At 42.2% G+C, this 12,258-nt stretch overlaps 1 protein-coding gene and 1 long non-coding RNA gene across 4 annotated transcripts in view; one reads left to right on the top strand and one right to left on the bottom strand.

The window, feature by feature from the left end:
* Positions 1-7,398, top strand: part of KDM3A (lysine demethylase 3A) — a 60,495-nt gene extending 53,097 nt beyond the window's left edge. For 2 of the 3 annotated variants that reach the window (XM_070429646.1, XM_070429647.1), the window contains exons 22-26: positions 3,392-3,511; positions 3,590-3,729; positions 5,587-5,763; positions 5,846-5,980; positions 6,701-7,398. In XM_070429646.1, coding sequence (XP_070285747.1) covers positions 3,392-3,511; positions 3,590-3,729; positions 5,587-5,763; positions 5,846-5,980; positions 6,701-6,799 — 671 coding nt within the window. In that variant the 3' untranslated portion in view covers positions 6,800-7,398. Of the gene's footprint in view, positions 1-1,991; positions 2,141-3,391; positions 3,512-3,589; positions 3,730-5,586; positions 5,764-5,845; positions 5,981-6,700 lie in introns of those variants that run through there. The other variant, XM_070429649.1, reaches the window with a different exon arrangement.
* LOC139020070 (uncharacterized) overlaps positions 1-12,258 on the bottom strand; it is a 47,727-nt gene that overhangs the window by 14,484 nt on the left and 20,985 nt on the right. The window lies entirely within an intron of this gene.

Genomic DNA, 12,258 nt, shown 5'->3' on the forward strand with positions numbered 1-12,258 from the left:
GAGTCTTCTCACTCCACCATGATGCTGACTTCACTCTACCATATTAGTCCTTAGTCATCTTTGGTAAGATAACGTTTAATATAGGGTGTCCCAAAATTCACGCAAGAAGTAATTTTGATAGAAAACACAGATTTATAATTTAAAATTGTAAATTTTTTATTGATTCATAAAGTATACAGTATAGGGTTATGTATGGAATAGCACATCAGGTAAATGGCCTCCACGGCTTTGCTGGCACATCCGCAAAGCCGTGGTCTTCACTGGTCTTCATTGTCCCTGCTCCTGGGCCATAATTGGTACTTGGTAATGCTTATCAAATTGAAGGGATTGAAATCAAAGGGCAATAGATATTAGAATCTGATTCAATAAACCAAGTAAAATTAGGCTTTCATTTTTTTTGTTGTTGTTGTTGTTGTTAATGCTCACGCAAAATTCAAATCTTGCGTGAATTTTGGGACACCCTAGAGTTGCATGGTACATTATTGAATGAATGGAATTTTATTAGTCATTTCAGTGTTGCTGGACATTCAGGTCATTCTACAAGCATTCCAGCTGTTTTAACATCTACTCTTCAATGTAATGTTCTATGTTGGTGGATAAGTAGTTACTTAAGTTAGTATTTAAAGTACCCTTTGAATTGGGTTTTTATTCCCTGGCCATGACTTGATAAACTGTCCAATAAAGATTGCTCAGGATTGAGATTGGTTTCTACAATTTCAGCTACTTCTGTTGACCTATTTTATGTAGGGTCTTTGTTCAGGTTTGTTTTGTTATAGTTGGCCATTTTGAAAGGGTGGTTTATCAATTTATTGTTGAATGAAATTTCAGTTGTTTGAATCATTCAGTGAATTTGTAGTGTTTTATATTATTTGACTCCCATTTTTCAGGTTGTTTCGTAAGTTTGATTTTTTTATTTCTTCCTCCCATAATTACTTCCAACACTAATCTCTCAAACTTGAGGAAGGGATGGCAGGCCTCTTGAAGAAAGGACAGTCTTTGGCATCTTTTCCATGTCCTTCAGAGGCATATTTTGTGGGGAGCAAGTGTTTGGAGTCAGCCCAGAGCAACACCAGGAGCAGGGTTGGGGAAACTCCCACCGACTAGATGCCCAAGATAGTTCTGCCAGCCTGGCGTGACAATGGTCTGTGGGAGAGAGGACACACAGGCAGAAGTCCCCTTGCTTATTTATTCCCCTTGCTGCTCAGGTCTCAGATTAGAGAGCTCTGAATATATCTGAGGCTCATATCATGTTACCTAAGTGAGTTCACTTCACTCAAGCCCTTCAAAGTAGCTGGATGGTCAGGATCTCGGGATACTCTGTTCACAGTAGGGGTTTACATGAATTAAGCATTTTCCACAGAAGTAAATGGTGTAATGTTGCATAATATGATTATCCATGTTTTATTGAAATGAAGCTTCAAAGGGTAGAAGTGGTCATCTGAGTTTTCAAAATACAGTGGAACCTTGGTTCTCAAATTTCATTCATTCCAAAAGGCTGAGAAGCCATTTGTTTGAAAACCAAATCACTTAGAAGAGTGTAAATTGAATTCATTCCAGACCCCCAAATGATTCCCCATTTTAACCTTTCTTATATACAGTACATGTCTAATGTACTGTTCATTCTATATACAAGCACTTTTTAATTTATCGAATCACCCCCTCCTAGCCTTAAATGAATCATTTTCAGCACTTGTTCCAGGGCTGAAGCATCTTCGCTGGTTCACATATCACTGCCTCCAAAATGCTGTCACTAGCTGACTGCTTTCTTTGGCCAAATCAACAACAGGTTTTCTACCTCTTTAGTTGCCTGTGATCCCTTGTTTTGTGAGTACTTTTCACACCCTTAGCAACATCAGCACACTTGATGGCCTCTTTATGTTTTAAAATTGTGCTAAGTGTCCATTTTACCAGCAACAAAAGCAAAAACCAACAAGCAGGAAAATATTCACGGCATGGTAAACTGACTCGCATTCTGTCCTTTGTGGTCTGAGAGATGAGATGCTTTTCATCATGCTGATGTATCAACAAGACAGGATTGTCAGGTGGAGAACGTTGGAACTTGTTTGACAACCAAGACTTTTTTGTGTGAACAAGTTGGTGGAGAACCAAATCGTTCAGATGGGAGAAAGTCAAGATTCGAGGTTTGACTGTAAATTCTCTTCTTACTGAAATAGCTTGGCAGCAGATCTAGATTCCAGTAGATGGCAGCATTGTTCTAGAAAAGCTTTTCCTGTGACAAACTTATTTCTATCCAGAGGAAGCAGTTAGGGATTGAAGAAAATAAAAATGTGTTCACTTTCAAACACCTTATACCTTACCACAAACATCATTAAAGAGTGGTCATTTGTTAAAGATTGGGTTTCTGAGCCATGACTCCTCAGTGTGCTTTTGTGGCTCCACTCCCCTGCTAGCATTGGCCGTGCTCTGCTTTCTAGTTTTGGCTTATTATCTTTTCTTGCTAGCACAGTGATTCATTTTTTAAAAAATTATTTTCCCAATTGTTGGATCCAGGATTTTTAGTTATTCTCAGCAGAAGGGTCTGTCAGGGACTTTTTGACTATCACTAGAAACCAAAGCCCTTGTATTAGGAGAGGGTTTATTATACTTGTTTTATTTTATTTATGGTTAAATATTTAATAAGAAATGATTTTCTTTCATAGTTGAAAGGATAAAATAATCCTATATAATAAAAGGCTAATATGCAAATTGTCCCCTCGACCATTCGAACAGGGAGTGGGGCCACCGGCCAACTGCCCATGGCCCCTCCCCCCAGCCGGCCCAGCCCAATCGGCCTTGATCAGGGTGGGCCCACTGGACCCCACCCATGCATGAATTCGTGCACCAAGCCTCTAGTTTATATATATAAAAGTCTAAGCAACTGAACAACTGTTTGACCAGTTGCTATGATGCACACTGACCACCAGGGGGCAGACACTTGATGCAGGAGCTGCCCCCTGGTGGTCAGTGTGCTCCAGGGAGCACCACTCAGCTGACTGATAGGCCATCAGACACTAGGTTCACACGGCTGGTGAGTGCTGCTGCAGCAGTGCAGTGCAGTGCCCGGCCCAGGCTCCTCCCCGGCTGCCTGCCACTTTGCACATTACTACATCCTTGGAGGATGTTGGCCCTGGCCTGCAGGGATCAGGCCGAAACCATCACTCTGACATCCCCCAGTTGGGTCCCGGATTGTGAGAGGGCACAGGCCAGGCTGAGGGACCCCACTGGTGCATGAATCCGTGCACCAGGCCTCTACTATTAAATATTGTTCTCTCACTTTTACATGATTAGAGAAGCATCTTTTAAATTTCGTGACCAGGTACCCTCCAGGGATTAGGAAAGACTGTCAGCCTTTGTTACCTTTAGTATATTTAAAGGCATTTTCTGTTTGCAGGATTAATTACTCCAGAAGATCGGAAATATGGAACAACAAATCTTCACTTAGATGTATCTGATGCAGCTAATGTCATGGTCTATGTGGGAATTCCAAAAGGACAGTGTGACCAAGAAGAAGGTAGGGTGCTGAAGTAAAAGTGGGGCTCACTCTTCCAGCTGGAGACTGTGTGCTAATGTTTGCTTTCTCTTACTCCAGAAGTCCTTAAAACTATTCAAGATGGAGACTCTGATGAACTCACAATAAAGCGATTTATTGAAGGAAAAGAGAAACCAGGGGCTCTCTGGCACATATATGCTGCTAAGGACACGGAGAAGATACGAGAATTCCTTAAAAAGGTGTGCTCCTTACCCTATGGCATGTAAAGAGAGGCATGGGGAATCCTATCCTATATAATAAAAGTCTGATATGTAAATCGACTGAATGGCGGAACGACCTGTCACTATGATGCGCACTGACCACCAGGGGGCAGATGCTCAATGCAGGAGCTGCCCCCAGCCTGCAGGCCCCAGGCCAGCCAAGGCAGGTGCCCCGCGGGTTGTCCCACAGATGGGCCCTGATTGCTGGTCAGGCCTAGGGACCCTATCCGTGCATGAATTTCGTGCAACGGGCCTCTAGTAGCAATATAAATTACTACATGTTCAAGAACTGACTGGGTTACTGGGGAATTATCACAACCTCAAAGGTTAAATCTGTGCCTGTCAGATTGGACAGGCTGAAGCTGGTTGCTAAGAAACAGGATTTCTAAATGATTAGGCTGACACCTCTGAAAAGAAGAGCCCCTGACTTTTATATTATAGTGTTTTATATTATAGTGTGTTTGGAATTTTTTGTGCTCTTTATAAGTTACTTCCTCTGACTATCTCATAGCATGTAATTTGTTTTTATTGCCTTGAAAATCTAAGAACTTCACAAGTTGTGTATCATCCCTTGGCCCTTGGTTCCATGTTCTGAGTGAGTTAAAAAAGACCCTGTTGGTTTTGTCTGCCTTCACATAGAAGCAGGTCAAGAAGGCCTCCAGCCCTGCTTGTGGCTATTAGCTTGTGAAGGGTCACTGGAAAGAGATGGAGTGGTTTTGAAGTTTCTGAGTCTACTTGGCAGTTACTCACAAAGGGCTATCTGTGGAAGTTCTAGGCAGCTGGAAAGATGGGTGTATTCAGTTTTTAACCTGGTTGGCCATGAGGCTGCTGGTGGCAGCTCAGATATCTGTGGTTGATATCCTCCAGCAATTCATGAACAATGGATATGAATACTCCTAGCCCTTAACAACATTTCTTTGAATCAAAGTGTTTCTGGCTAAGGATCATTTGACTCTTCAAGAAAACCTGCTAATCACCATATTGTTTCTTTTAATAGTATCACCCTTAGTCTGTGCTGTCTGATCTGGAATAAACAAATTTAATCTACAGCTATCTTGGTGACTATTTCATAATTCAGATTATACAGGTGTTTATTATCTGCAAAATGGAGCTTGGGCCAACTTATATTTAAAAGTCTAGACCCGTGGTCGGCAAACTGTGGCTCGAGAGCCACATGTGGCTCTTTGGCCCCTTGAGTGTGGCTCTTCCACAAAATACCACATGCGGACGCGCATGTACAGTGCGATTGAAACTTCGTGGCCCATGCGCAGAAGTCGGTATTTTGTGCAAGAGCCACACTCAAGGGGCCAGAGAGCCGCAGTTTGCCGACCACTGGTCTACACCAAAATATTTTCCGAATTTGTATTTATAAAAGTATACAGGCTGCCCTAGCTGGTTTGGCTCAGTGGACTGAGAGTCCTGGGTTTGACTCCTGTCCAGGGCATGTACCTCAGTTGCAGGCTCGATCCCCTTCCCTGGTTGGGGAGCATGTGGGAGGCTACCAACCAATGTATCTCTGTCTCTTCCCCTTCCTTCCACTCTCTCTAAAAATCAGTGAAAAAATATCCTCAGATTAATTATATATACACATACACATATACAGAAGCTGCCGGTCTGTTTACAGGAAATGATAGAAGGGAAGCCTCATTTTTTTTCAGTCTTTCCTTCATTCCTTTACTTACTGTCTTTGAGGACTACACATCTTTGCTAATAGGGCACTTATATAAAGAAGGCCTATATGACAGTTACTGACTGCCCACATGGTTCGAGGGGAGGAATGCCTTCAATGGGCCTTAGCATATTGCTCAGTTTCATAATGTTTTTAATATATTCTAGGTATCAGAAGAGCAAGGTCAAGAAAACCCAGCAGACCATGATCCCATTCATGATCAGAGCTGGTATTTAGACCGATCCCTAAGGAAGCGTCTTCATCAAGAGTACGGAGTTCAAGGCTGGGCTATTGTACAGTTTCTTGGGGATGTGGTGTTTATCCCAGCAGGAGCTCCACATCAGGCAAGAACCAGTACTTTGTCCTTTTTTCTGGTTTTACTAAGAACTTCTGTGTGTGTGACTGATGTGGCTTGGTGTTTTTCAGGTTCATAACTTATATAGCTGTATCAAAGTGGCTGAAGATTTTGTTTCCCCAGAGCATGTGAAACACTGCTTCTGGCTTACTCAGGAATTCCGTTACCTGTCACAGACCCATACTAATCATGAAGATAAATTACAGGTAAAACTAGCACTGATTCCTGGCATTGGCTGACTCTGGCTTCATGGCCCATTACTTACCTTATAAAATTAGTGAACTCACACTTGGTCCAGTGATTTGATGAACTGCTTTATTTTGAATTTCATTGTCTACTTAGGCAGAGGAGGAACAAGCAGGAAATCTCTGCTTGGTCTGTAAGGGACTGTCTGGAGAGAAAGTCTTTAGTGTTAAAAGGGAATAGATCTGACTTAACGATCCTGGCTGAGCTGCCACGCAGGGGTCTTGAACACAGACTTTTAGTGCTGCAATACTCTCACCCTTGGATAGAGCAGAACAGAATCTCTGGGACCCAGAGAGGGCCTAAGAGGCTACGTTTTTTTAAGGGCTTTTAATAGTCAACCAAGTAACATAATTTCATGTTTCAAAACCAGGGGAAAACAAACTGAAAAATAAAACTGTACCTTTGAACTTGCCTCTCCCTGCACTTGCCAGGGGCAGGGCCACATGGCATCAAAGCCTACAAAAGGGGTCTTTAAAGTTCTTCAAAGGAGGCATGGGTTTAAAATGTGTGAAATATGGGCCTAAAAGAGCCCGGGGACCTTTCCAGTACTGACATTTCATAGTGAATATTGAGTTTTAAATTCTGAGAGAATGGTATGGAAACTGGTAGGAAAAGTTTGTTTTTAGTAACAGGTTTTAGATTTAACAGCAAACTGACCATACCTCCTTTTGTTCCTTTAGGTGAAGAATGTTATCTACCATGCAGTCAAAGATGCAGTTGCTATGCTGAAGGCTGGGGAATCCAGCTTCAGCAAACCGAGGGTCCTGGAGACGCCCTGAGCCCTGTGCATTGGAGGTGAATACTGGCAGCTGTTCAAACTCTTCAGGCAGGATTCCTGTGGACTTTGAGATTCATGTTACCTCATCTTTTTTAAACTGTACCTGGTGAGGGTACTGTCTAATGTATATTCCTAGTGTTTACAGACACTAAATGTGTATATGTAGTTACTATTTACAGAACATGCATCCTTCAACTGTGACTTCTCACCTAGTGCAGAACTACCAAGCTGTAAAAATAAAAACCTCTTCTCAGCTCTGGAACAATACTCCAGTTATGACTCTAGCTGTTTGCTTGGACAGCTTAGTCAAAATGGGTTAAAACTATTAGGAACAACTGTGCAGTTTATTTGGGTTGTATTTTGTTCTGTGTCTGTCTGAGTATCCCCTCCCCTAACCCTTAGGGTTTAGAAAAGCAACGGAGGAAATGACAGCTAACAATGCGATTCTTGCTCTTTTGAATCAGGACTGGCATTATATAACAAACCAACTACTGTACAATTCTTGGGGTTAACCATCTTTAGTTAAATGGAATTTTAATTTAAATGGAGCTTTGCTAATATTAAGTGTTGAGCATTTTGCATTAAAGTATTCATATAATATTTTGACTGTTTATTGGCATTCTACATACCTTTCATCAAATGTTATACATGTAAAAAATTGCTCTGGGAATTCATACTAAAAGCAAGAAATGAGATGCTGTAATGGTTTCCCATGATTATTACAATGCTAACATGGAAATAAGTTTCTCCCAGCTAGATGGAAACCCTGTCACAATTTTGCAAAGAAACACCACCAACAAACTAAATTTAGAAGTGGGAATTAACAACAAAACAAATCGTGACTGGTTAAATGATTCTGTAAAGATGATCAAAATACTTTGTCTCTTTTGGCCCTTCATGATGCAAGAGTTTAAAAATAAAAATGAAATTATTAGGATAGTTTTAGGACAGTAATCTACACTAATAAAAGAGAAAGATGCAAACTAACCATCACTCTGCCACTCCGCTACGCCCACCAGCCAATCAGGAGCGAGTATGCAAATTAACCCAACCAAGATGGCGGCAGCCACAGAACTGGAGCAAGGAGGAGGCTTAGGTTGTCCCCGGCGATGCAGGAAGCCAAGCTTCCTGCCTGCCCTGGCCAGCCCTGGGCTCCGCTCAAGGCTACAAAGTTTCAATTATAGAAGATAAATCCCAGATACCTGCTTCCAGCCCGCCCTGGCCTCTGCTCAAGGAGGTGCTGAAAAAAAAAAAGGAGAGGCTGGGAGCTTGGGTCACTGGGGGGGTGTGGACAGCCTGAAAACGGCCCTCAGCCCCTCACCCAGGCTGGCCACACCCCCATGGGGTGAGGGCCCCACTGGGGGGCTTGACCAGCCTGCAAACAGCCATCAGCCCCTCACCCAGGCTGGCCAGGCACCCCAGTGGGAGACCCCACCCTGATCCGGGGCACCCTTCAGGGCAGACCAGCCAGCCCCCACCCGTGCACCAGGCCTCTATCCTATACAACAAAAGGGTAATATGCAAATTGACCCCAACAGCAGAACAACTGGGAATGACTGGTCACTATGACACACACTGACCATCTGGGGGCAGATGCTCAATGCAGGAGCTGCCCCTGGTGGTCAGTGCGCTCCCACAGGGAGAGCTCTGTTCAGCCACAAGCCAGGCTGATGGCTGCCAGCACAGTCTGGACACAGCAAAATTCTCTTCCCTGTTTTTTACAGACATCTTTAAACAACAACAAAAAAAGCACAAGTTTATTTTCAGGCTCTTGCTGAAGAAACTTTTAAAGATATTCTTAGGGCCCAGCCAGTGTTGACCCATGAATCGGGAGGTTATGGTTCGATTCCCAATCAGGGCACATGCGTGGGTTGCTGGGTTCGATCCCCAGTAGGGGGCATGCAGGAGACAGCTGATCGGTGATTCTCTCTTCTCATTGATGTTCCTCTCTCCCTCTCCCTGAAATCAATAAAAACATTTTTTTAAAAAACAATATACTTAGGGAAGAAAATTAAGCCACATAATGCAAGGGGAAAAAATGGTATACAAGGGACATTGTAAACTCCTGGGTAAAATTAAACAAAAGTGGTATGAAAAGGTATTTTTTAGAAGTCTAGGTAAAGCTCCTCCAAAAGTTAAACAGGATTAACATATGACCCAGCAGTTTCACTCCTGGGTATACACTAAAAAAGAACTGAAAGCAAGAATTCAAACAGATACTTGTACACCTTTGTGAAACAACCCAAAATTCCATCAAGAGATGAATGAAAAAACAAAATAGCATATACATACAATGGAATATTTTTCAAAAAAAGGAAATTTTGACTCAGGATACAAAATTGGATGAATCTTGAAAATAGACTAAGTATGCCCCCATACAAAAGCACAAGTTCTGTATAATTCTATGAATAATCATATTCCTAGAATAGTCAAGTTTCATAGAACCAGAAAGTAGAATGATGGCACTAGCTCAGGGGTGGGCAAACTTTTTGACTCGAGGGCCACAATGGGTTCTTAAACTGGACCGGAGGGCCGGAACAAAAGCATGGATGGAGTGTTTGTGTGAACTAATATAAACTCAAAGTAAACATCATTATATAAAAGGGCACAGTCTTTTTTTTTTTTTTTTTTTTTTAGTTTTATTCATTTCAAACGGGCCGGATGCCCGTGGGCCGTAGTTTGCCCACGGCTGCCCTAGCTGGTTTGGCTCAGTGGATACTGTCAGCCTGTGGACTTAAGGGTCCCAGGTTCAATTCCAGTCAAGGGCACATGCCCGTTGACAGGCTGGATCCCAAGTAGGGGGTGTGCAGGAGGCAGTTGATCAATGATTCTCAGCTCATCATTGATGTTTTTATCTTTATCACTCTCCATTCCTCTCTGAAATCAATTTTTAAAAAAGAAAGTAGAATGATGGTTACTGGAGCAGGAGGAAGGGGAACTGGGAATTATTTTTTAATGGGTACAGAGTTTATGTTTGGGATGATGAAAAAGTTCTATAGATAGATGGTGGTGATGGTTGAACAGTGTACACTGTAAATGCACTACCACTGAAATATATATTTTAAAAAATGGTTAAAACAGTCAATTGTATGTATGCATGTTTTACCAAAACAAAAATTAAGTAGGAAAAGGACTTGGAGTTGAATGAGAAAATGACATTTAAAAAAAATTTTTTTTCTTTATTAAGGTATTACATATGTGCCCTTACTGCCCCATTGCCCACCCACCCCTCGAACCCCCACTTATGCCCTCACCCCCATTGTCTGTGTCCATTGGTTGGGCTTATATGCATGCATACAAGTCCTTTGGTTGATCTTTCCCCCTTACCCCAACCCTTCCCTACCTTCCCTCTGAGGTTTGACGGTCTGATCGATGCTTCTGTTTCTTGATCTGTTTTTGTTCATCAGTTTATGTTGTTCATTATACTATTACTAGTGGACCAGCGCGTGATATCACATGTAGTAGGCCACCCACCACTTCCGCAGTAGCCGGCGGGAGCCACAGTGCACCTGTAGGAGCCAGCAGGAGCCGGAGTGCACCCGCGGGAGCTGGCGGGAGCCACACTCCTTCTGTGGGAGCCAGGAGGGTCTCGAGCTGCTTCCACGGGAGGCAGGAGCGAGCTGCGACGCTTCTGCGGGAGGTGGGAACGAGCCGCCGCCACCACCCATGGGAGCGGGGGTTTGGGGGGGCGGGGGGGAGAGAACCTAGAGGTGCTCCATGCATCTCCTGGTGACAGGTTGTGCACACAAACCTGCCCCTCGCTGCACGCAGCCTGTTGAATAGTCATTACTGTGACGCTGTAACCGACAATTTGCATATTACCGCTATATATAGAGAGAGATTCCATAAATGAGTGAGATCATGTGATATTTATCTTTCTCTGACTGGCTTATTTCACTTAATATAATGCTCTCCAGTTCCATCCATGCTGTTGCAAATGGTAAGAATTCCTTCTTTTTTACAGCAGCGTCGTATTTCATTGTGTAAATGTACCAGTTTTTTAATCCAATCATCTGCTGATGGGCATTTAGGCGTTTCCAAATCTTAGCTATTGTAAATTGTGCTGCTATGAACATAGGGGTGCATGTATCCTTTCTGATTGGTGTTTCTAGTTTCTTGGAATATATTCCTAGAAATGGGATCACTGGGTCAAATGGGAGTTCCATTTCTAGTTTTTTGAGGAAACTCCATACTGTTCTCCACAGTGGCTGCACCAGTCTGCATTCCCACCAGCAGTGCACAGGGTTCCTTTTTCTCCGCATCCTCGCCAGCACTTGTCATTTGTTGATTTGTTGATGATAGCCATTCTGACAGGTGTGAGATGATACCTCATTGTCGTTTTGATTTGTATCTCTCGGATGATTAATGACTTTGAGCATGTTTTCATATGTCTCCTGACCTTCCTTATGTCCTCTTTCAAAAAATATATATTTAGGTCCGTTGCCCATTTTTTGATTGGGTTGTTTATCTTCCTTTTGTTAAGTTGTATGAGTTCCCTGTAAATGTTGGAGATTAAACCCTTATCGGTGATACACTGGCAAATATGTTTTCCCACGCAGTGGGCTTTCTTGTTGTTTTCTTTATGGTTTCTTTTGTTGTGCAAAAACTTTATATTTTGATGTAGTCCCATTTATTTTCTCTTTAGTTTCTCTTTAGGAGCTGTATCGGTGAAGAAATTGCTTCGGCATATGTCTGAGATTTTGCTGCCTATGGATTCGTCTAGTATTTTTATGGTTTCCCGTCTTATGTTGAAGTCCTTTATCCATTTTGAGTTTTTGTGTATGGTGTAAACTGCCTGGTACTGGCACAAGAACAGACATATAGATCAATGGAATAGAATAGAGAACCCAGAAATTGACCCAAACCACTATGTTCAATTAATATTTGACAAATGAGACAAGAACATACAATGGAGTCAAGACAATCTCTTCAATAAATGGTGTTGGGAAAATTAGACAGATACATGCAAAAAAATGAGACATTCTTATTAATTGATTTAAAAAGCAGAAAAGAATGAACAAATGGGATTTTTCCATTCCAGTTATAATGTAAAGACTGGATTATACAAAAGACTTGACTATATGATATTTATAAAAGATACAGTTTGATTATCAGTTAACAATAAAAAGAGTTGTTCCTCGCACAGTCAGTGTGGCTCAATGGTTGAGCATCAAACTATGAACCAGGAGTTCATAGTTCAATTCACAGTCAGGGCACATGCCCAGGTTGTGGGTTTGATCCCCAGTAGGGAGCATGCAGGAGACAGCCGATCAATGATTCTCATCATTGATATTTCTATCTCTTTCTCCCTCTCCCTTCCTCTCTGAAGTCAATAAAAATATTTTTTTAAAAATACAAAGGATTGTAAGAAAATACTATGAGCAACTATATGCCAACAAGCTGGACAATGGATGAAATGGACACATTTCTAGAAGAATACAATCTTCCAAAACTGAGTCA

The sequence above is a fragment of the Myotis yumanensis genome, unplaced genomic scaffold (assembly GCF_028538775.1).
Source record: "Myotis yumanensis isolate MYYU_CA2020_CCGP unplaced genomic scaffold, mMyoYum1.0.hap1 SCAF_11, whole genome shotgun sequence".
Classification (NCBI taxonomy): Eukaryota; Metazoa; Chordata; class Mammalia; order Chiroptera; family Vespertilionidae; genus Myotis; species Myotis yumanensis.